The sequence below is a fragment of the Calidris pugnax genome, unplaced genomic scaffold, assembly GCF_001431845.1.
Source record: "Calidris pugnax isolate Ruff unplaced genomic scaffold, ASM143184v1 scaffold273, whole genome shotgun sequence".
Classification (NCBI taxonomy): domain Eukaryota; kingdom Metazoa; phylum Chordata; class Aves; order Charadriiformes; family Scolopacidae; genus Calidris; species Calidris pugnax.
In genome coordinates this window covers 94,048-119,978 of record NW_015094508.1, presented here as the reverse complement: position 1 = coordinate 119,978, position 25,931 = coordinate 94,048, and the positions used below count along the sequence as shown (strand labels likewise).

The window sequence follows — 25,931 nt, the reverse complement described above, 5'->3', positions numbered from 1 at the left end:
GTACGCAAAATGTTAGACGCTATGAACACCAGAACTGGGGACATGACAGTGTCAGATGAAAGTACTGTTTTATGAAAGTGAGTGGATTTGGAAATGTGGAGGAAGCAACAAGACCTATACACGTCTGGATGTCTGCAGAGGAGGGAGGTCACAGTTAAAGAAGGCACCCAAGTTACAGATGGGTGGAGTGAAGGAGAATGGTCGCGGTTCTAGAAGCGACAGCTGAGAGGGCTCATGGGAAAGATCTGCAAAAAAGAAGGGCAAGTTACCATTGTGACATTGCATTTAAAATTTACTGTAAAACACAGAAATATGAAATAGAAAGATACCTCCTGGTTTATCACATCTAGTCTACTGCTGCTTCAGGTTATGCCAATTTATATACACTTCTGTAGCATGTTATACTTCGCCTTAAAGCTGGATAGGCTTCTTGGAACTGCACATCCTCCTAGGAAGCTGTGTTCATAAGTCTGATTGTTGAAAGCCTTACAATTGCCAGTTTAAATGTATTCAGGTTCAGTGTGCATCCATTTGTCAAAACATTGCTCTTTTTCTGCTGCTCAACCATTTTCTGTATTTCTACTTCACTCATCCCTGTTGGACAAACCAAGCTCTTTAATCTCCTTTCAGAAGGTAGGCTCTTGATTCTTTCCATCACTCCGCAGTCTGCTTTGCATGTGTCCCAGTTTGAGTTCACTTTGCCTGAAGGCTTGATAAGTTTCACACACTATTCCCCAACAGAACAGGTGTTTTCACCAGTACACATCCAAATTTGGGCTAGGAAAGAACTGGCATTTTCCCCAAATTACTGGATTTATGACATAATCTTTATAATACAGTGTTTATTATGTTAGGGTTGTAAGTACTGTTGTTAACTTCACAAATCTATTAAGTTACCAAGTTTGTTGAAAAGCTGTGAAAGAGGCACATTGTATCTCTGATATGACTTAATTTACCTCAACAGAGTTAAGGACTAACCAAGGAATTAATTCTTCATAACATCCTTGGTATTTTTTCTGTATATGAATGGACTGTTCTGGTAGGTACAGCAATTATGTGCAGCAATTCTCGCTGGTGTACTAATATACATATACAGGTGAAGCATGTTGTAAAGTTTTTTGCTTTACTTCAACAGTATTCTTTTATCTTGGCTTTCTCAGAAGTTAATTCTGCATACTAAAAATATATGGAAGACACATACACATGAAATTCATCTACAGCTATTTATGTAAATGAGAGTAAACTAGGTGTCCTATAGGAGAGACTGTTAAATTATCAAACTGCTTAGCCATCTGCACATTGCTGTTCAGGGGCAACACTGGCTCAGCGTTCAACAGAACTGTGGTCACTCAAAGGTGCAGGAGAATGGCCATTATTTCCCTTTTTCTGGCTGAATGGTGTAACCGCCTTGGTTTGAGTGAGGGTGGGGTGGGCACCGTGCAGGGCGGCACTGCAGAGAGGCCGCTCGGTGTTATCAGTGACTGCTACAGGCTGCTCGGTGTTATCAGCCCTGCTACAGGCTCCCACAGCACAGAACATAGCAGCAGTTACATGGCTTTGCTGCTTGCTGTGGCCTTTACACCTGCTGAAAGGGGAGTACCCCACACTGGAGAAGCTGGTTTTTTACCCCTCTGGCCAGTGCTCCACCTTGCCTTCATTCCTGAAGGTCCATCACGGAGTCATTGTCCACCCGAACTTTCCTCACTCTGCAGTCAAATGACAGTGTGTCATTTGTGTGAAGGAATTTACTGCTGCTGCACCCTCAACAGGTTAATCCGGGATGGGACACAGAGGGTCTCACCATGGTGGAGGAATGAGCATGCCTTCCTCCAATACCTTCCTGTTAAATATTTTTCAGTAGACCAAGATCTGTCCAATATCTTCTGGAAGATTTCTGAGAGGCCTTTCCTTCACAGATCTTTCTAAGCAAGCTGGTAGTCTGGGCAACATCAGTATCCAGAGAGTTAAGATCAGTTGCCATGCAATTATACCTCAGAGACTCTAAATCCTACCTCAGTAGTTGCCTGTGGGTTTCTAAGAATCTTGGGGGTTTTTCAGTCAAATAAGAATCTTTCTAAGAACCTTGGTTTTTTCAATCAATCAAGTGTGTTTATTAGAAGAAATATTAATTGTCAAGCAGAATGTAAAACAGTAAAATGCATACCATTAGAAAATATTAAAAATAATCCAGAGCTGAATTAATAAACTGAAATAATGAGTTTATAAGTATTATTATAAGTAAGAATTTTTTCTACACCCTCTTTTTGTATTCTGTAGTTGGCACTGTATTTCTTTGTAGTTAAGATACAGCCAATGATATTACAGAAACTCTAGAGAGAGCAGAAAAAAAATGGATTTTATAAGATATTGCAAAAAGACTCAGACTGTGTCACAGACCACAAAAATCTTGCCTGCCTGTTCTGCAATTTGACATGTTTATATTGAGTATTTTTTATTGTGTTTCAAATGAAGTCAGTGAACTTTGTTTGCCAACCTTTTCAGTCCCATGAATCATCTTCTGCAAAGATAATCCAATTAAGACCTACTAATATGATAGAAGTAATTGTATTTTAGTCTATCATATGAACAGCAAATCATGTGAAATTATGAAGAGCTTAATCACTTTGTTAGTAGCACAGTCCATGTTGCTGCAGTACAATTAAATCTCGGGTTTGAACCATGAAACGTGTGCACGTTTTTGCTTCTTGCAATGCTATATTAAAGCAAAATTCCTATAATTTCCCCAGTGGCTATCCATATCAGCCAGAATCATTAACTCTGCTCCAGTGAAAAGGAGTTTCTACATGCTGGAATTATATGAAAACAGGAAAATAAACACCACAACTTTTTTTTTTTTTTTCAGAGAGGGACTTGCTGTAATTCAGGACACATCATTTTACAAACAGATTACTGGTTCTCCGGAAATACATGCTAGATTTCTTTTCTCCTTGTCTTTATGGTTCATTCCTAATATTCATTCCCATAATAAAGTCAGTAGGAGTTGAAGGTGATGCACTGTTTCTGCGGTGTCATGCACATTGGTGGAGTGAGAACTCCCTGCCAATTAACACACTGCATCCCATATCTGTGTTGCTATCCATGAGCACAAACAACATGTTCAGGAGTCCTACATGTTAGATACCATTTTTACCTGGTTTATATTCTCTTTCAGTGAGAACTAGGACCAGGCATATCTATGTGTGGACTTCATTAGATTCTAAATTACAAGGTTTTTTACTTGTGAGTGAGGGTAAAGATGCATAGTATTGTGCTATTCTTGTTATCAAAGATATAATCAGATTATGAAGAACATCTAACCCACAATGCTAATGATGTAAAGCAAGTAACTACACTCACTGCATACGGCACGTCCTGAACAGAATTAACTACTCAGGTGTTCTGAGTTTTCAAATTCAATATCTGAATTGCGTTGACTGCACATAATTACACAAAAAAAGACTTCAGCATTTAGCCATCACTCCCTGAAAAATTGTAAATAGTCTCCACATTTGGTTGCTCAGGTGGTTGCTGAGAGGACAGCACATTTTTACAAGTTTACAATAGGACAATCTGTGACACTCCCCATGTCTGCCAGTATAGATGAACCCAGAGATTACAGAATTTGTTTGAACAGGGTGTGTGGGTTTTTTTAACTAATTTTCAAATCTGTGTCATGATCTACAGCACAGTACTTGAAAAAAGAATGTAGTAGTCCTATAGTTGTTTGCATGCAAATAATTTGCCTTTTTCCTTAGACAACATTTCAAAAACAATATGCAAAAATATGTACTCTAGACGTAGGGCAGATTGTGATAAATGAGTGTTCACCAGATACCCAAATGTCATAGAGTTTGCTTAGCAGATATGCAGAACCGACAACATAATGTTCTCCCAAGACATATTTTACCTATTTTCTTTGGTTCACTCAGTGTACACATGTATACAGGCCAGACTGGTTCTGTCACCTGATTACACACAGCCATCATCTCCTGTTGAAACAGGAAAAAGGAAGAGATCAAGCAGCAAAAGTGATGTTTTGCTTCCAGAAATGAAAAAGAGAGAAGTGAAAAGAAAGGAAAAATCCTAATATATAGTAGAGGCTTTTCCTTCTATAGAGTGCTTTGCAGAAGTTAGAAGTAATCACACATGTAAGAATTAGTTTCAGAAATGGTGCTGTATCAGAAGTATTCATGTAGAGAAATGAACATTTTATAAGACTTCCACATGTATTTGCTCAGGGCTGCTGACATCAATGTGATGTTAAAAGCCCTAGTGACCATGTGAAATATGTTTATGCTGGGACATACATCTTTCTGTGCATCATAATTCCCAGGAAGAAAATTGCAGTTGAACTTGGCTATTGAGACGAGGACCAAAAAGTTATATTTATATCGATTTTCAGTACATAAGCAAATGTATTCTGTTAACTTTCTAACCTTCTCTTGTTAGTGTTACAAAATAAAATTTCTTCCTATATTCCCATGCTAAATTCAAGCAGCTAGATGCTAGATGCTAGCTCCACTTAAGAGGTAGCTGGATTTTACTGTAGTTGGGCATACTATCAAGTCAATGTGGATATTAAGTGCTCTGTCTGGTAAAGGAATAGCATAACCAAGGAAGGGAGTGCAGTACTGCAATTTCAAGACATTGTTGGAATGAGGAAGTCTATTGTCAGTTACTACCACTAGATAAATAATAGCCTTGCCAAAAGAACCCTAACCAAATATAAATGATTAGATGATTAGGGGCCTGGATCATCTGTCTTACAAGGAGAGGCTGAGGGACTTGGGTGTTTTGAATCTAGAGAAGAGAAGGCTGAGGGGGGATCTGATCAATGCTTATAAATACTTAAAGGGTGGGTGTCAAGAGGACGGGGCCAGTCTTTTTTCAGTGGTGCCCAGGGATAGGACAGGAGGTAACAGCCACAAACGTGAATATAAGAAGTTCCTCCAAAACATGAGGAGGAACTTCTTTACTTTGAGGGTGGCAGAACACTGGAATAGGCTGCCCAGAGAGGTGGTGGAGTTTCCGTCTCTGGAGACATTCAAAACCCGCCTGGACACATTCCTGTGCAACCTGCTCCTGGTGGACCTGCTCTGGCAGGTGGGTTGGACTAGATGATCTCCAGAGGTCCCTTCAAATGCCATATCATTCTATGAATCTGTGAAATACGTAAGTGGAAAAGCTTACGGAAACCCTACTAAAATTCTGAGAGCATATGAGAATTTTTCCACTTCATTAAGTGGAAAAGAGAACTCTGAAGAGTGCAAATGAGGGTGAATCTCTGCTTGCTATTAATACTGCTAAATGTACAATTATTGAACTTCTCAGATGGTCAAACATGACAGTCACCACCTAGAACACGTCCTAGTCACACCTGCTCAAAGTAAAGGGGTATTACAACGTTTAATAAACATACAGTCTAGTCTTGCTGCAGTTTAAGCATATGCCTACCCTAAGTCATGTGAATAGTTTAAAGAAATGGAGAGTACCTACATGCTCAGATTCAGCTATTTACACTAGTGTTTTCATGATCAAAGCCTTAGCAACTTACTTTAATATATGTAACCATTTTACAAGCCGAGTTTTATCTTTCTTGGGCTTATCTGAAAGTGCAGACTATTTTCAAAACATTTAGTTGAGTCACTAGGTTAGAGATAGCCATTATTGTGTCTTTTTGCAAGTGCAGATAGTGCATGGAAAAGATGGTTCATTATCTTTTTGTGCTCTCAGAGTCAAATTCTGTGAAGGTAACTAGTAGTTTACATTTCTGCATCAACTAACATCCAGCTCCCATGTGACCTAGCACAAAGTAGAACCATGGGAAATCTTTAGGAAGCATTTTTGTAAAAATCCGTACTTTCTGTAAGAGAATTTTATTGAGTTTCTTCTCTAGTAGAGAACTGTACTTGGCATCCCTGTCTATTTCCTTCAATATCGACAGTACTGCTGGGTGTCTGTGGACTTGCCTAAATCTGAATTTAAACCTGGTGGTATTGCGTGCCTCCACAACTTCAATCACTTAATATGAGGAATGTATCCTATAAGCCTGTTCAGTCAAACTTTACACCATCTTCTTGAGCAACTTCTAACTTAAATGCCTTATATACCATCACAAATAAAATCGGGGGAAGAGGTGAATTTGGGTTGAGCACTAGCAGCTTTCCTGGGAGCCTGCAACTTTACATGAGCCAGTGAGGCTGGTAAAGGTAGACTTGTAGCATCTTCGTGTGCTCTTGTAACAATTCTGCTTGCAAGATACACACCACTCATGTCAGTAAAATAATTTCATTAACTTCAGTGGGGCTATTCAGATGAGTAAGACCTTTAAGCACTCAGTGGGTAATGAAGGATCCCGAGTTGCTGCGTCTCTCACTGAATCCAGTTAGAAATCAGATCTCTTGATACTCAGTTTAGCCAGGACTGAAGCATTATGAGGTTTGTATGTGAAATAACAGTCATAATGCTTTCTAAACACTGATGAACACATTTCCTATACGAGTGCTTTTTATTTGAAAATCATGTTGAAATGGAAAATAAAGGTATTACCTGTGAAACTGAAGAAATCTCTCTTTGGACCTGTGATTTATTTTTTTTTGTAGAGTTCTTATCTGTGATTTGTCTTAGAAGCTTGAACTGTCTGATAATTCGTTTAATCCAAAAAGAAGAGGAAGTATGAAGGTGCCTTATGACATGATTCAGTCACTGATTATACTTGTAGTCTGGTATTTTGTAGATTGGTTATGTTGTGGAATGAGTGTGAAATATGCTGAATGTATTTTTGTTGATCAATTTCCTGGAAATTATTAAATTAATTTAGTGATTGGAGTCACACTCTTTTCTAATTATGTAAAGTGGGTAGACATATTTTTGACAATATAAATTATGTAAAATATTTATATCATATCACTTTCTTTAATGTTTGGTAGTGTTTGTATATTACAATGATTTTTCTTAATGCCAGTCATGGGCCTTCTAGAGGTACTGAAAGAAGTCACTACTGGACTGGACTGATAAGCGGAGGCCATAATCAAGTCTTTTCTGACATACCTGAAGACACCTTCCAAGTTCAGAATTATATGTGTTATTACTGTTCCTATCATCATTATATAGAACAAAAAAGGAAACTTCTCTTCACTAATTTCCTTTAGAAGTTCTACCATGACTGTAAAAATGTGTCTGTTTTTCCCTTCTTTTGTTTTACTGTTCTCCTATTTGTCTTCCTTTTCCCCTATGTCTCTACTAAAAATTCCTGCTAATTTGTGTCACATTTTTTATTTGCCTTTTAGGTATTGGAATTGGCATGCTGGTACGGGAATATGGCAAACTGTCTAACCTGGATAAATTCTACTTTTCCTTTCCTGGGGAACTGCTGATGAGAATGCTCAAACTCATCATTCTTCCACTAATCATATCAAGTATGATCACAGGTATGACTGGAAACGTACTGTTAGCCGATGAGATTATCATTGTGGCTTAGCTTTATTTCTAAGAGAAATAACCTTTGAAAACAATTGAGTGGAACTCAATAATGAAAAGTATAGATTGCATACATTTATCTCTATATAATGAGAATGAAATTTGGAAGGATTAGCACCATTATCTGGTAATGAAGGTATAAAGAGCTGTGAGATAAAAACTTACATGTTTATAGATTTTTGTATTTCTTTCCCCCTGCTTTCAGGAGTGGGTTAAACACTTGCAAATTGCAAGCCCAAAGCTGCAACTGCATATTCTCAGGTACAGAATTAAGTATTGTAAGTAGTCCCATGCTGCCATTTCACAAGAAAGGGAGAGCTGATCTCATAGCTTACTGTCATAAAATGAAGAGATTCTTCACCTGCACTTCCCTGGTCTCAACCAATTCCTATGAGGTACCTTGCTTGAGCTCTGGCGTTTGCTGAATCCTTCTGTGAGTCCATTCAATTCAGTGACCTGACAGAAAAATATTAAACTGGGGGGCTGGGGGGATTAAAAAAATATATTTAGTATGCTTGGTTCAAAGGAGTTTAGGGGAAGTCCGAGTGAGTGAGGAGCCAGGAAGGGGTTATGGAAAGAAGAGCAAAGCTTCCTTCTTTTGGAAGAAACAAGCAAGCCTTGGCTGGAAGCCCAACATGGCATGCTTGAATTTGCTAACAGCTCACCCAATAGGAAAGGTTTGCCAGAACAAGCCCAAAGCAAAGAGGCAGGACTGAATATCAAATACCCTTTCTGAAAAAAAGAAAAGCTGAATAAAATCAAGCAAATTAATCTTTATTTTTTAAGGCTTTATTGAGGGAACAGGCATTGTGACTATTTTTAGCTTCCTACAATGAATCAGGACACATTTGTCACTGTACTGTCCCCTTTCATCTCCACAAAGCCTCTATTTTGGGAATATATCCATGTCCAGGTGTTTGTTGTTTGGTTGGATGGTCATGGAAATATATCAGACATTTGTATGAAAGGAGAACATGTTGTGATCAGAAAATAAAAGCAGGATTTCGATCATTCCATGAAAGTGCCTTCAAGAACAGGACATTGAATACAAACTCCGAAGCTCCTCAAAATTAATGGCCAAAAAGATCATTAATTTCAGCAGTGAACCCCAAAGTGGGCCTATGACAGGAAGAGCCTAAGTAAGGAAAGCTGGCAGGGTCTTTAGGGCATATCTGTGATGCAGGGTGACAGGAATCCAATGTTAGAATTGAAACGGAGAATGTCAAGAGCTGCAACATGGATACAACCAGAAAGGAAAGCCGCAAGAGGCAGAGTGAGAAATGGCAGCAGAAAATAATCAAGGGCTGTGTCCAAAGGAATGAAGGGAGATGAAACAGCTGTTAGTATGTAAAGGAGAGAAGAACAGAGAGAGAAATAAAAAGCAGTTGGTGTTTTAATTAATAGACAGGACAACATCTTTATATACTGGAGAAAATGAGACAGAAAGCAAAGGAAAACCGAACTCTACTTTTATCATATTGAACTTGAGTCTGTGACAGGAGATCCAGGAAAAGCTGCCAGGATAAGACTAATACATTTCTTTTTTTGAACAAGCTTTTATTTGTGAGTGAAATTGGGCCTGTGTCCTCAGAAATACATGTTATCATTAGGACAACCATGAAATGAATTATTTATTAAATGTGTCCCTGTCCAGCACTTCTGAGGGGAAACAGGAATCATGCTGGTGAAAATATTATGCTGCTATTTAATGTTTAACATTCCAGTATTAGTAAACTACATTTGTAACTGCTAGCACAAGCTTGTATTTTAAAGATTGCAGATTTCAGGAGTTAAATTCATATACAGAGATGAGAACAAGATGTTCTGATTCTGACCTTGGCATATCCAATTTACATAGAAAAGAAGGGCTTATTTTTTCTCCACTTCTATGTGAGATTTTTAGGCAAGAAAAAGGAAACAAGATTGATAAAGAACAGAAGCTACTTCAGTAGAGTATGTAAGGCTTTGCTGCTCTTAAAGGCAAAAGCACTAGCTGCCTGTGTGCAAGTAATGCTGAAATGTGTGACAAGTAAATGGACCACGTGTGTCCATGCATGATGCATTTCACCTGTTCATCTGCATCCTTCTTCAGGATGTTGATGGGATGTTTTGCCTCTTCTAGAAGAAGTATGGTAACCTTCCAAGCATCAGAAATGCACATTTGAATTGAATAAGTAGGCCTGTGTATAATCATAAAGCACACTAGTTATTTTTCCTCTTTCATACAGAGTCAGACAGAGTGGTTGAGACTGGAAGGGACTGTCTGAGACCATCTAGTCCAACTCTCCCTGGTCAAGCAGGGTCAGCTAGAGCAGGTTCCCCTGGATTATGTCCAGTCAGGATTTGAATATCTTCAAGCTTGGAGACTCCACAACCTCTCAAGGCAACATGTTTGACCAGCCCCAAGACATTATTGAAAATACAATCTGTAGTTTAGGGTTAGAATGTCTTAAAAGGTAACGTCATCCTGAAAGACATCAACTCATACGTATGATTTAGAGACAGTGAGCTATGTACAAATATATGTCCCATGACCAGACCTTTGTCCATTCAGATATGATGTAAATCAAGCCCACATCAAAGACAGTGATGGTAGGAATCAGTTCTTCAGATTCCAGGAGTTTCTGCAAAATTTAAACTATTAGTCATTTTAACTTGTTGGGGGAAATCCTGTCTTAGTGGAAAAACTCCCCCTAACTTCTTCAGTTAGTGTACACATTTAATCTATTTTCAAATTGACAAAGCAAAATTCTCCTTCATTAGTTAAATGGAGGACTTTGTAGAATGTGGTTTTCCTGTGCAAACTCAGTTTCTCAGAATGTAAAGAGAGAAGGCATTGTTTACATACTTATTTTACATGGCATATGAGTTGCAATTTGGGGACTACTGTCCTACCTGGAGGCTGAACTATAATCTAGTGAAAAAACTAATGTAAGCACTAAGCATTTTTTTGTTTGGAAAAATTTGAAAAGGATGGTTAATAGGACCAAGACAGAAGAGTCTGAATAGTGCCATGCTCTTTTAAGTTATTCTTAGTCTACCTCAGAGTTGTATTTTAATTGTTCTCTTCTCATGATTATTTTAATGGATGGCAGATGTAAGTTTAAATTACTCTGACCCATAAGTCCACCAGTGACAATTCAGTTCAAAACATCTACTCTTTTGGCTCTCCACAAGATTTCTATCCCTCAAATTAGCTAATAGTGCACTAATGCATCATTCATATGAAGGTATTATTTGTATTTTCTGTTTCCTGCTGTAGTGGGAAAATTGAAATGAAAATAAAAAACCTAGAGATTTACTCAAGATAATTGCTATGTCATCCAGAACTACACGTGTACTGAGTGTAATGCTCCACACCCCAAATCCACTTTGAAGTAATGCTCTAAAAGAAGAAATGGTTAGGCAAATACCAAAAATATATTATTTTTAGATGCCCTGTAGGGAGAAAGAATTGAGAGGAAACTCTTGTGTGCTTCCTGGGAGTTACGAGATTTGAATCTAATCATTCTGGGAGTACTTAAAAGCCTATAAAATGTCTTTGAAAGTCTTGGAAACTCACAACTCTAATTTCATTCAGAGAATGGAAATTCCCTAGAGTTCTGCAGTATATTTAATCACATCTGCATACTGAGCAGACTAGTTCCCTTTAATCACTTTTAGCCTTCTTTTTCATGGACTGAGATTACCAGGGTATGTAAAGGCAGTAAATGTTTGCAAATCTGTTTTCTGTCTGGATGGCAACAGGACTTAAAATGAAAACAACTGTTTCCTGGACAGTTGTCCCCTGTACTTGGGTGCAAGCTGGAGAAACTTGAATGCCCAGCCTGGAGCTAATTAATCAACCCAAAGTGTCTGGCCTTCTTTCCTGCACTCAAGTGCTATGTTAGTAGCTAGGGTCAGGAGATTTGTATCTTACCAAACACTCCCAGCCCTCCAGATGCTACCAAAGTGCCATGGCTCTATTTCCCATCTCTCTTCAATCAGTCCTTCTAAACTGGGGTTATTCAGACTGCTTGTCTTATTGATTTTCAAACTACAAGCCAAGGACCATGATGTGGAGGTCTTTTTCTAAGGCTAGAATGTTTTCTGTCAAAACATTCCCGTAAAAGCTGGCATCACATGTCTGATAAATGACCTTTCTTTGATGATGTTTCCAGGGTTAACCATAAAAGCCAGGCATCTTAGCTCTGTAGCGATCATGTCCATTCTGTTTTCTGCATCATGTTTTGGGTTAAAAGGTGTCACACATAACTCAGCAGGTCCATTTCTCAGTTCTCATGATTTTATCAGCTATTTAACATCTGTTTTAAGTTCTGCAATAATGTCTCCCTCATTTCTTATCTTTTTTCCACGACAAAACATTAGTAAAGCTTTTCCTTATGTTTCTGACACTTCTGATCTTCACAGGCAGCTCCAAAAAGGCTAGAACAGATGTACAGCAGTTTCCTGGCTTGTGAATTTGTGCAGGGTCAGCTATGGGGAATACCAAAATTCCTTAAAGCAATTGATGAGGTATTTTTAGGTTACACACAGCATACCTCAGGAACAGTAAAAATAAAGACAGTATCAATTACCTTTCTGGGGACGGTTGTATATGAGCTATAAACACAATATGTGCCTTGCTGTGGATCTGACAATGCTCCAGTTACTGGGTTTCCATGACTATAGAAATAAACTATTCCTTTATTTGCAGGCCTGCTTTGATTACCACTGCAGTTCTGTCTGAAGCATCCTGTCAGTTCCACCTTTCCTGGTACCAACTGCACACTCTTTGATTTGCACTTCTTGCTCATAGTACAAAGATAATGCACAACAAATCTGGCTTATTCTAGTTGACAGTGACCTGTTACAACTCTATGAGAGAGAAAAATGTCCCAGTGAAGTACCTGGGCTATATGAGTTTTCCCATTTGCAGAGACCACTGCTTTCCCTGTAGAAAGAGGATGTGAATTGTAGTTGAATGACGGGTATCTTGCATACCTTTGCAGAGGGATCTAGACAGGCTAGATAAATGGGCTGAGACCAACAGGATGAGTTTCAATAAGGCCAAGTGGTGGGTCCTGCACTTGGGTCACACCAACCCCCTGCAGCGCTACAGGCTGGGGGCAGAGTGGCTGGAGAGCTGCCGGGCAGAAAAGGACCTGGGGGTGCTGGTCGACTGTCGGCTGAACGTGAGCCAGCAGTGTGCCCAGGTGGCCAAGAGGGCCAACAGCATCCTGGCCTGTATCAGGAACAGTGTGGTGAGTAGGGCCTGAGAGGTGATTGTCCCCCTGTACTCGGCACTGGTGAGGCCTCACCTCGAGTACTGTGTCCAGTTTGGGGCTCCTTACCACAAAAAAGACATTGAGGTGCTGGAGCAGGTCCAGAGAAGAGCAACGAAGCTGGTGAGGAGTCTGGAGAATAAGACTTGTGAGGAGAGGCTGCGGGAGCTGGGGTTGTTCAGTCTGGAGAAAAGGAGGCTGAGGGGAGACCTTATCACACTCTATAACTACCTGAAGTGGGAGTGTAGAAAAGCGGGGGTCGGTCTCATCTCCCAAGTCACAGGAGATAGGACAAGGGGAAATGGCCTCAAGTTGCACCAGGGGAGGTTTAGATTGGATATTAGGAAACATTTCTTCACTGAAAGGGTTATCCAGCATTGGAATGGGCTGCCCAGGGACGTGGTTGAGGCACCGTCCCTGGAGGTGTTCAAAAGACAGATAGACATAGTCCTCAGGAATATGTTTTAGTTATTTTTTATTTCTTATTTCTTATTTATCTTTTTGTCAGAGTTAGGTTGATGGTTGGACTAGATGATCTTTAAGGTCCCTTCCAACCTAGACGATTCTATGATTCTATGATTTATTCTTTTCCAATGTTCAAAATTAAAAAGTCAAATTTCCTACCTTGGATCTATGTTTGGGAAGTTACTAGTTTGCTTTATCACAGTGCCACCAAGTTTGGTAAATGGATACAAAATGTACAAAATCAGAGACAAAAGAGCTAGAATGCAATGAGAAAAGGTCAAGTGCAGGGCTTCCAAATCAATTTTCATTTGGTATTACCATTCCTGGGGTGGTACCTGCATCAGCAGTTTCCATTTCTATGAGTCCAAGAAGCGCAGCTATTGAGAGATGGTCTCTGACTGAAGCATCCTTAACAGGCCCTGTGCACCACCAGCAGATACACTAGCTTCCGCACCTTAGGGAGTCCATGATCTAACTTAACATACTCGGAGATTGTCTTGTCTCTTGGGATATCTGTGTGTTCTTCTTTTGCTTTTCTATGTTTCTGAAGTTACAAGAACCTCTGAGAATGCAGGTCCATTGTATAGTACTAGTAAACTAGTTACCTGGGCTCAGGCAGGAAACTCACCTTGTCCCTTTGTATCATGTGCATTGTGCAAGGGACAGAAAATGGTACACTACTATTAATGAGTTTTGCCATCAGATGTACTGAGGGATGATGGAGGTCCTGTCCCCGCTGTCGATGTGCAGTCATTGAGGCGGGGAGGACTGCAGAGTCATGGGGACAAGGCTTTGTGCCCGTTCTCTTCAGATTACTTCTGTCACAGTCAACCACTCCTTTCCCATCAATATCAGTTGACCTTATGCAACTGAGACAGCCCCTACATTATTTAAGGTTTTAAATTATAGTAATAAAAATTTGAAGTGCACCTCTGGTTCATGGAGCATGATTACCAGCAGCTCTCAAGGGCAAAGCCTCACCACAACAGCCATTCTGCAGCATTGGAAGTCCCTGCCTCCTGTCCCAGCCATATCACTAGGGGCTGCTGGTGGCACCACTGTGGATGGGTCTGAAGTGAGTCAGTGTCTTCTGCTCATCTGTTCTGGACCTCAGGATGTAAACAACAATTCTGCAATATATAAAGATTGCATTCACTTTTTTATTCCATTTACCTGTGTGTGGACACCATGATCAATTAAAAAAATGTAATGTCATGTTTTCTTTTTAAGAGTCTGGCAGCAAAAACTTGTCACCTACAAGTTTTACCACCAACAATTTTGAGGTAAATCAAGGACTTTCAGTACTCCAGGTTTTCTGCACTCACTCCATACATATTTCACCTGCAGCAGTGCAGAGACTATATTTCTGCTACCTCCATGAACTGAATCTGATACCTGTTGTGAATCTTGCTAGCCTGTCCATCTTGGCAGATTGATGTGTCATCTTCACTCCTTATAAGCTCTTATTATATTCCACCCAAGGAACATCGTATCTCCTGAAAAAACATTAACTTGAGATTATATAACCTCTAAGAGCTTTCTAGAGGAAAATTAAAATTTTCCTACAAGTGATACTGTTTGCAAATAAGAGGAATGGAAGGCGGTACTAAATACATTCTTTCTTTGCTTGTAGTCCAATAAACTCTCTAAGGAAAGATCATAATACAATGCTGCAATGCTGATTGTGCCAACTACCTATAGGGCAGCACAACAAACCCTTAGCAAACTGATATTCAGGATCAGAAATTTATTTTCTTTATATCTTATCTGAACTTTCTTCCATTTTATAATGATTTCATCCGTTTCGTTGCCATAAGCTATTAATCTCTCACTTATTCCTACCTTTCTCTCTGGTATTTAGGAAAGTTTGTAACAGCTGCTTTTTCAACCCCATCCTAAATAATCCAGGACATCCTCTTATGGTATTTGGAATATTCTTTATAACTATTATTGCATTCCATGCTTTAATTTGCTTTTAAAAAAATATTAAAAATCAGAATAGGAATAGAAGAATTCTAATAACAAAAACTAAAGACAGAGTTGGTGGGTCACCAAAAATCTCATTTGAGAGACTGCATCTTCACAGTGTCTTTGCAGCTTCCATTTGGCATTGCTTCTTCATTACCTGATCTTCTCAGCCAACATCTGACTCAGAACTATCCTAATGAGATTTAGCTATATATGTCATTCAGGTATCTAGTGGAAGACTAGATAGAAAAGATAATTCAGAGCCCCATGACACAGTAAAGAGGAGAGAAAAATAAAATTATATGAGATGCTTATCAGAGTTAAGTTGATGGTTGGACTAGATGATCCTTACGGTCCCTTCCAACCTAGATGATTCAATGATTCTATGATTCCAAGTGAAAGATGCTTGAGAATGATCTACAGGTAATGACAGATAGCATCTGAGTCCTGTGTCTCAGCTGAATGGTGAAGTCATACATATAGTCATGCTGAGTGAAGTCCTGAATGTGGGTGGTATTAGTAGACAGTAGTGAATTACTTGTTTGGTCCTGACAGTCTTGTTCATATGCAAGGTATGCAGTATTGCATTCCCTACAGAATTCCACAGAGCAAAGGGAAAAAGAAGAAAGAATTCACTGATCAGCCCTTGGAAGGAAACAACAGGAATTCCTGTTGAACCTTACTTGTGAACTTAGATTTCAGGGACAGTATGAGGAAAGTGAGCTTTCAAGAGATTAATCACAGTCAGGGTAAACTTGTATTGCAAGATCATTCCAACTAAAAGGGCAGAACAGGAGAGAAAAGGCTCAGATTCTGGAATGGAAGAGGGAAAAATCACAGATGAGTCAAAGACAGCTTCTATAAAGTGTAAGCTGTGATTTCACCAGTGTTACAGTCATTATCCCTGCAGCTCTTATTGTCTGGAGTGTATACAGTATGGTTTTCCCTTCGAAAGGTGAGCATAGGCCAATGACAAAATGAAATACTGGGCTAAGGACAAAAGGACAGAGGACTGTTTGCTTGGATACTCTTCCTTTTTCAGGAGACCTGAGAAGAGCATTTTTCACACAGGAATTGAAGAGGTAGTGGTGGACTTGCCTTGCAGAAACAGATGTCCAAAATGGATATAGCCACATCACCAAGAGATGGGTGAAAAAGTTCAGATTAGTTGGAGAATTTAATATTTAGTCTATTCATACCCTTTGTGAGTCTCAAGGAGCATGACTCTAACCTGTATCCTTGTTTTAGGAAGAATTGCTGTGGACTGGTAAGTTACAAGGAAAACTGCATAGGCGATGCCAGGCATTTTGAGCACAAAGATCTCTCCAAACCCGACTTCATGTTTATGAACTGTGCCGAATTCAGCAGAGAATACATTTCCCTGCCCAGAGAGGTTGTGGAGCCTCCTTCTCTGGAGTTATTCAAAACCTGCCTGGATGTGTTCCTGTCCAGCCTGCTGTAGGTAAACCTGCTTTGGCAGGGGGGTTGGACTATATGATTTCCAAAGGTCCCTTCCAGCCCCTGCCATTCTGTGATTCTTTGATTCTGTTGTGAAAAGGAAACTTTCCCGTGTTTCCATCACCCAACTGTCAAACAATAACAAAATTTACAGGGAAATAGGATTAAATCTAATCTTGTATGTGTGAGATTCCTTCCTTTTCTGGCAGTAGCTGATTAGAGCTGGCAGTAGCCCATGGAACAAGAATGCAAATTTGAATTCTTTTAGACACATAGAGGAATAAGAAAATAAGTGATAAGGTTGCTACACAAGTAAACACTGGAGCTAGAATTTGGTATTCAGTTCCTGAAGCAAAAATCATGTGTCAGTTCTGAAGATAAAGGCCAAATACTGTTTTAATATTAGCAGTGTTTCCCATTGCAAGTAGGAAAAAAACTATGGCAACATACTTTTTGTAAGTGACAGAATGGTCACTTGCCTCTAAGAAACATTGCTGTTGGGACTTGACCAACTGCTCTGGGGTGATTGGAGGATGAAATGAGAATGGTTAGTAAGAGGTAAATGACATTCCAAAAAAACAAATTAGAACGGAGAGGTCATACCATGGTCAGGTGCAGTTGAAATTTTGATACTGCTCATGTCTTAAATTAGAAACACTCCCAGCTCCATCTTTTAAAGCCAAGTAACTTCATGCATTTCAGACAGCTACCCATTTATCAGGGGCACTGTGTCTGCACTGCTTCATTCCTTTTTTTTGTCCCCATAGTATTTTTCAAAGAGTAAATCTTATATTTTTGCAACAACACATAACATAGTGCACCCCTGGCAATAAAACAACACTAGTATTTTTATATAAAATGCCGTGGTCCTCTTAGAAAGATTGCTTGCTGAAATTCTCTGTGTGCATTTTAAGATTCTCCTATGCTTTTTTGTTTTCATATGTCTGTTGCAACATTCTGTAAAAAATGTTTATGTAAACCTGACTATCAGAGAATCATAGAAGAGTTTGGGTTGGAAGGGACTTTCAAGGTCATCTAGTCCAACCTCCCCTGCAATGAACAGGGACATCTTCAACCAGATCAGAATGCTCAGAGCCCTGTTCAACCTGACCTTGAATGCTTCCAGGGATGGGGCATCTACCACCTCTCTGGGAAACTTGGTCCAGTGTTTCACCACTCTCATAGTAAAAAATTTATTCTTTATATGTAGTCTGAATCTCCACTCTTTTAGTTTAAAGCCATTACCCCTTGTCCTATTTGCAGATAGAATATCCTGGATGTCCGTCATATCACTTCTATAATCTAGTGACTGCACATTGCAACCAGAAGAGCCAAGATGGAAGGAAAGGATTAAAACATGTATGCTTGGGAGAAGCTAAGAATTCTTTAGTGATGCCTCTAGCATCTGTAGAAATTCCTCAGTTAAAGCAATAAGGCTGATGGCAGTTTGGAGCAGTTTTAGAACTGCGTTTTGGCCTTGAATCAACATCTTGTTATAGATAAAAGAAGGTGTAAAAGCCATAGCATTCTACTCTTCAGGAACTGGTGTTGCTGTATTTTTGTTTCAAGAGTGAACTAAGTATCAGAACTCTGAGAAAATAGTGTACCGTTGAAGTGTGCCATACTTCAGTCGTTTCTCCTCAGAAATGTGATTAGCTCCTAGAACTCATTGAGAAAGCTATGACATGGCTGGTGGTTGTGTGGGCGCAGGATGCCCTTGAGCCAGACTATTTCCTCTGGCTCTGAGTCACACCTAAGGAGAAGAGCCTGTCACCAGTGCTAGGAGCTGCCTGCTCCGAGCAGATCGATCTAAGCGGCATCAATCTTTGTACAGAGAAAACTCATGTCTTGGTCATCAAGTGTAGCAGCATTGGCAAAGGCAGGTAAGTAGCCCAGCCTTTTCCTGATTAGTCTTAATGATAATTTGTTATGCAGGTGAAGTGACATGGTGAAAGAAAGGGATCCCATCAGCTTCTGCTAATCTTCAGAAATTTTGAGAACAGCTAAGTAGTACTGCAGGAGATGTGCTTGATGATGACAATGAGATTTGTAGAGCAGCAAAAAAAAAAAGTGCCAAGGTGTCTAGGTATGATTGTTGCTGCTGAACAGAGTCAATCACAGCACTAAATTGTAGATGTAGTCTCTCATATGTATTGAAAAAGAACACCTGCGAGCATAAACCTTTGTGCTCAGTTGGTACACCTCTGTAGAACACTGTGACAGCTCTAAGGATGTAGGTGTTATCCCCTAGGGAACCAGTAGGATGATAATCACTGGAAGTCAGAAGAGCCCTGTGATTATTTCCAGTCCTTAGTGCAACCTTTTTCACTCCCAGACCTCACAGGACCACCAGATTAATGAAGCACAGTGAACAACTCTAGAACTACAGTGTTATACCTTGTACCAAAGCCACTGGACACGTGCATTTGTAATGGCCTCCAAAGTAAACTCAGATACAAACCACACAACACAGTGCTATGTCTTCTTGTACAGAGAGCATTTTCTTTGTTTGACTTCTAATCATGTTGGGCACTGATTTGCTTGTCTCAGTTTAACATATTTATCCCAACTGTACACTTCTCTGAGAGAAGAAAAGATTTATTATTCATGGATTACCCTGTTTCAGTTTTTGACCCATTTTGGTACTGTGGTACAGAGCAAGTTACCCCAGACAGTAGATCTCTCAAGCATCCGTAATTTTTCTGATGATGATAGCAACTCTAGTTGGTCAGTTGGCTATCCACTCCACCCTGTATAAAAATGTAGTTCTGTAGTGGATTTTGTTATGTGGTTCCCAAATGTTGATACGAGTGTTAAATTCCTATTTTATGTGAGAAAGGTAGGTCATTCCCACAGGCAGAAACAAGATTGGAGGAGGAGCTAATGGGGTAGTAACCTTTCAACATCTTTGAAAGTTTTAGTAATGCACTGTGATTCCTTCTCCTGTGCTCCATTAAGTAAAATGAAAAGATTAATATTAACATGTACTTTGTTTGCCTGACTTTATAGGTTGCTCCTTAGGAACTGCCATTACCTCTTAAGTCTGTGTTAATGGCCAGCTTCAGAGAACAATAAATAAACTTTATGGTATCCAGATGCAGAATAATTTCACGTTGCAGAGGTTTCAGTCTAATCTAGTAACTTGATATTGCTATAAACTGGAACAACTGGGTTCTTTATCTTTCAGGTTATATTAACTGCTGTGATTTCGGATATTTCTATGACTTCTGTGCAGGTTCGATAGCTCTCCCTCCTGCTCAGCTCTTGGCCTCAGCAAGGCTTAAAAGACAGCACAGCCATGATCTAGTTAGGGGCCTGATGAATGACACTTCCTTACAACTAGTTTGACATTACTACATGGCAATGTAGTGAGTTGGTGACACTTTCTGCTGCTTCTGTGTCAGGGGAGGAAAAGAATAGGAATTCTCTGTTGTCCGAATAAATACCTCAGACATCAGGAATGTGAAGCCAGGCTGCTCTAGGCTTTGTTACAAAGTCCACAGCGCTTTATCTGATGCAGAGACACATAATTACACTTCTCCACAGCAGTTCTAGTGGAACCGCATTAGTGCGGGGTTTGAAAGATCTCAGCTGGATTTTTACTCAACAAAAACCTGTGCGTATTTCAAATTTCAGGTGGCATTTGGGAGTGTTAATGACTAGGAGTTTGGTTTACCCGACTCCGCTACCTGCAGACTGTTTTTTAGTAGCTACTTGTTTTCTTTTACCTGAAATGTTATGCGTTATTATATTCTTGTTTTTGAAAACTAAAAGGGGAGTATGGAAATCATTGAGAATCTTATTGTATTTACTAGGAAACAATAAGAAAGGTGTAGACCAACATGGAAGCAGTGAAAAGAGGTTGACTCTGTTGGCAGTTGAGCAGAGACACTCCTGTATTAGATGTGGGTGGAGTTGTCATTAGCGGCAGAAGAGAGGACAAAGAAAGAAAACCTGAAGACAGGTTTGTGTTCAGAATGTTCCAGAACAACCTTTCTAAGCAGAAAGTCAAAGAGGCAAATGTTCATCACAAAAAGTCTAGAAAATCAAATTCCTGGGTTTGCATCAAGCTTCAACAGCTTCAGTACCATTGAAACATACATTTCAATGATTTTTCATTACTTCACTGTAGCGTTTCCAGCAGTTTCAAAATTATAGCCTTGTTTAAGAACATTCTTTGTTCCCCTGTGACACCAAAATGGAAAGAAAATGTTACTCTTATCAGACAGAAATGAGAGAAGTAAATATTGGTCTTTAGTGAAGTTGTAACCTTGTGTTATACTGAAGTTTTTTGGTTTTTTTTTTAAGTCTGTGAAAAACTGAAGGAATGATTCATGCTTCCATCAGTGGCTACTGGTAAAAAATTCTGGAACACCATGTTTTGTATTTAGGCTTAGTTTTGTTTAAATCAGATAGAGTAGCTTTATACAGCAGCATCTCAGGGAAGCAGCTTAAATATATACAACAAAACAAGATTTTGAAAGAAATTTCAGAGAAACTTCAAAAGTTGCAGATGACTAATGGTGCTGTCATTCACTCTTAAAATGACTCTAAGTTTGATGCACTTAATCAGGTAGACACAGGTTCTAAAGTAATAGTTGTAGAAGCTATGTCTTTCTCTAACTTTGGCAACACAATGTATTCCACATGTGAAAAGAGTAGTTGAGCACAACACAGGATTAAACTGGTCGGTTGTTATCAGTCCGTTTTGCCACTTCTGATTTTTAATAAGTTTCACAATATTATCTTCCTTTCTGGTTATTTTTTGAAAAGGAAAGTCCTGGGAATCCTCTAGTAATAGAGCAAAAATAACAGCTATAAAAATAAAAGAAAATTAAATTGGCAGGCTTCCTGGGAATACTAACCAAAAGATTCAAGTAAAAAAAGACCATATACAGAATAAAAAAAGTTATAGCAATGTGAGGAACAACTGGATTAGAGTTTTCTGTTTTCCCCCAGCATTTAAAATGAGATGTTTACGTATCTTACCCAAAAGTATGGGCCTTTTCTGTTCTGTTGAGGGTCCTGTACTGTCCTCATCCCTGTTGTGCTTTGATGCCTTCTAATACTTTGTCAAACAAAATTATTAACATCAGTCTTAATATTTATCCTCCCATCCTTTCCTGAAAAAAAAAATAAATTAAAAAAGGTGCATATGCAGTACAGCATTTCATTTTGGTAGGGTTTTGAGTTTCTTGGACTAGAAACAGAAGATGTGAGAGACTTCATTTCACTGACTGGTCCCGTTTTTATTCTTTTACAAGTGCATGTGTTGCAAATTAGAGAAAATTATGCAAAAGGAGAAAAACAGTACAAAGAGCTTCGACTTTGAGACCGTAACATAGAAAACATGGAAGCTGAACTGCAGAATACTAGGCAATTGGTTCCTAAATTTGGCTTCAGATGGTAAAACCTTAACTCTGTTCTGCAGAGAGGTAGATAGATTAACAGATTTTAACGCCAGTTGGCATCTTTGGTGGTCATCTCCCTTAAGTCTTGTGCATCACAGCCACAGAATTACATTCTGTGCTTCAGTGGCTGTAGCTGAATCTCTTGTAGGAAAATTTAAGAAACTAATCTGAAATACTTCAGTTGAAATGCCCAGGGATGGAGGATAATCCATGATGCCTGTATAAATTCTGTACAGTAGACTACATTTAAAGAGTATCTGCTCAAACCTGTTTAAACAATTTAAAACTTGGGGATAGGCTGTGGGAGGGAAAGAGCAAATAAAATAGCTACAGAAGTTTAGTGGTAATCCACAGTAGATACCCAAGCTTTATTACACTGCTTTTGTGATCTTATCTTCATTTACAACACGGCAGGGTTTCCATTTTGAGCAGCATGTGTGCTGTCTTAGTCTGAGAAATAGTTTTCCTATGAACTGAGATCAGCATTAGCTGTATGCTTTGTTTAATACATCTTCCATTAACTTTTTCATTTATGTCCAAAGAAATTATAAAGCCATGATGTTATTTCAAAGGAAATTTTATATTCAATTGGCTTGAGAAGGCCAGTAGCTATCAACTGTAATATATTATCCATTGGTCACTAGTGAAAGTAGGATATATCTGAAGAGAAATCTATTTTTTTATATATAGTATTTTCCTATGTGTAACTGTCGAAAAAAAGCAGCATAGCAGGATAAAGCACCCAGTGCAAACTTTTGTCTGTGGCATTTGTAGCGAATGCTGCTTCATTCTCTAAATGGAGGCGTAATCCTGAATGCAGTTTTGTTTCAGGGTACATCAGTTTAAAAGAAAAACAAAAACCCCACACCTGTCATCCTCAGAGCTTACTCGTACTTTTTCACTCATGTCTGGCCTGATTGATTTGAGTTTTTTATAGCTACTAGCAAAGCAGCACCAACGTGACAGTGGAAGCACAAGCTGGATTCTAGCACAGCTCACTCACTAACAAGATCATTAGCCAGTTTAAAAATACAGGGGTAAAGTTTGCCCTTAATTATACCTCTGTAACTCCAGTGAACACAACAGTTTGCAAAGAGATTTTGGTTGGAGCCAGCAGAACGAATGTCACAGGAACTTCATTTCATACTAATTGTAGAACCTTTATAACTGAGTACTCCAGGGAAATAATCTTGCATGATTATTAGGCTCTTGGCTGATTCAGCAGGCTCTCAGGCAAAAAAATCTTAAGGCAAGCTTTGTGAAGCACTCCATCCCATGAAAAGATTATTATCTAACCTCCACTGTCTATCTAACCACTACTGATGGTTGCTACAATAGGGTTTAGAATAAAATTCCATGATTTCTAATTAAAAGATATGGAACTTAGGCAATTCCAGTTTGTTTTCTTTTAAAAATATGATATAAAGTTTCAACATTTGAAACCAGCTCTTCTGTTGTCCATGGCACCCATTATTTAGTACTATCCATTCTCTAGAATTCTTACTGCCACAATTTCCATAGCTGAGCCCACAACAATGCAAAGTCCTCCTTTCTACCTGATTTTTCCCAGTTCCCAAGGTGAGAATTAAAAATGATGGCCTAGGTTCTGCGTCCATTCCATTGTTTGTTCCTCAAACAATATCCTTAGTACTGACAGCCTCCTGTAATAGCTATGGCATTTTTTCTGTGAAATGATCTGTGTTCCCTTGCCGTATGAATAGTTCTTTTATTATCATTAATTGCTGTACAAGCAAGATAGTCTTTAAATCATGATTTCTGCAGGTATATAGTTCTTCTATAGTGAGTGCAATGATGTGCTGTCCCATGGAAGACCCCAAAATAATCAAATAGATGATGAAATAAAATAACCTTCATTCTCCCCTCCCAGTACTGTTTGCATTTTGAATAACAATTAACAGAACAAGTAAGGTATTATATGAATGATCTAGGCAAAAGTTGTTACTGCTGTTAATATGCCTTCAGAAAGAGACATCAACACATGGTTAAATTATGCTTGCTAAGATCCTTTTTGAGCTCAAAGATCAATAAGTTACATTTGTGTGAGACAGATCTTTTGATTTTTCTTCCTAATTTTTGAAACTTCTGGGTTTTTTTCCTACAAAATCATGCTTCTCTGTGGTTGAATACCCTCGTGGTATTTTTGCTTTGCTATACAAGGGAATCTAGCCAGTCTTTGATAATCTGACTCAATAAACTTAAAAATATAAATGGATCACAAATGTATAATAAAGAGATAGCAGTGAATTATTAACTAGCAGGGTTATAGACAGTCAAGTTTTACAGCCACTATGCTCATTTTACCCTGGTTACTGAATTGTATGTGTACAGATATAACAGTAAATCTTTTAAACAATTAAAAAAAACTTCATGAGCCGTTTGATATAATATTCTTGCTAGGAGTTAAGTTGACCTCAGTATAACACCTGCCTCAGCACTTTTCCCACCTTCATTAACAAAAACTGCCCTCAATTCATGTCAATGACAGATACAGGCACAGGGGTGTCAGACTGTAGAAAAGCTTCAGTCAAAAAAAACCAACATAAACCTGTTAATGAAGGTGACCCCACCAGGAATGAGCCTTGTCTGTCTGTGCCTTTGAACAACCTGGGGTAACAGCCCTCAGCAGCTCCCTTCCCATGCCTTTTAGTTTTACAGCCAAAATGTCACAGATGTGAAGAAAGCGAAGCTATAATTTAAGTGAATATGGAAATAAGTTGTAACATACTTTCATAAACCAAAGAAGTCTCATTAATCACCAACATCAGGGAATCAGAACAGCTCAGTTCTCTTATTCCTAGAAAAATCTAGGGAAACCAGGTTTGTGCAAAGAAGCAGAAGCAAGTATGCTGGTCTGCTACGCATATTTGCAGCTGGCAATTAAGTATTTTGAAATATCTTGAAAAAAGGAAAAGCTTCCTGCATAGAAATAAAAAACAATAGGTAATTGTCTCTACAAAAATAAAATGTTTCTTCTAGGACTGATTTTTGGCATTTTTATTTTGTGGTTGTTTTTGCAGGTGTTGCTGCTTTGGATTCCAGCGTTTCTGGGAAGATTGGTTTGCGAGCTGTTGTATATTATTTCTGCACTACAGTCATTGCCGTCATGCTAGGTACTCTGTGATACTGTAACTTTTAAAATCTTCAGCATCACCTAATTACAAGCATACAGCACTGTGACATTACTAATTTCCCAAAACAGGATGGCGGGAAGAGAATCATACCAAACATCTTGGCAAACTCGTAGCCAGATACAGGGAGAAGTTAGTCCCGCTGTTCACAGCAGGGCTGTATTCATATCCAATAAGAAGCCACAGGCAATTTTGCCATTCATTTCAGCTCAGGGAAGATTAGGAGTTGTCTGCTTAGGTAAACGGTGACCAGCAGTGGGAAAACTGAAAGGACATCAAAGGACAGGCTTAACTACGAAGTGAATTTCCTCAAGAGAAAATTGATAGATTGATGCTAATTGTGAGATGTAAGAATGTATGTGTCTCACCTGGAAGAATAACTGAAAATATTTATTTCATTATCATCTCATTTCCTTCCTCCAAGGGTTTAGTCCCCTCTGTCACTGCCAGGCTCCACTCCTGCTTGTCTGAGGTCCACATCTACTCTTGCAGAAGGTTAATTTTCTACAAGCAACTACGAAATCTTCCTTATTTGCTTAAAGAAACATCTTCAGCCTGCCTTCTTAAATAAGAAATAAAATTAAACCCTACTATATCAGAGGTCATGTTGTTTGTGGCTTATCTTTTGATTTTGTTGAGCCTGAGTGAATACTATGCCTAGATATCACCCACTAAAAAGAAATATATCTTTATTTGAAGGACAAAATGTAGGTCATATGTTGCCTACTTGTAAAGCC

The 25,931-nt window shown here is 38.9% G+C and overlaps 1 protein-coding gene across 2 annotated transcripts in view; it reads left to right on the top strand.

Moving 5' to 3' along the window:
- SLC1A1 (solute carrier family 1 (neuronal/epithelial high affinity glutamate transporter, system Xag), member 1) overlaps positions 1-25,931 on the top strand; it is a 54,508-nt gene that overhangs the window by 7,298 nt on the left and 21,279 nt on the right. For both annotated transcript variants that reach the window (XM_014965101.1, XM_014965103.1), the window contains exons 2-3: positions 7,290-7,430; positions 25,084-25,176. In XM_014965101.1, the coding sequence (XP_014820587.1) occupies positions 7,290-7,430; positions 25,084-25,176 (234 nt within the window). The remainder of the gene's footprint in view (positions 1-7,289; positions 7,431-25,083; positions 25,177-25,931) is intronic.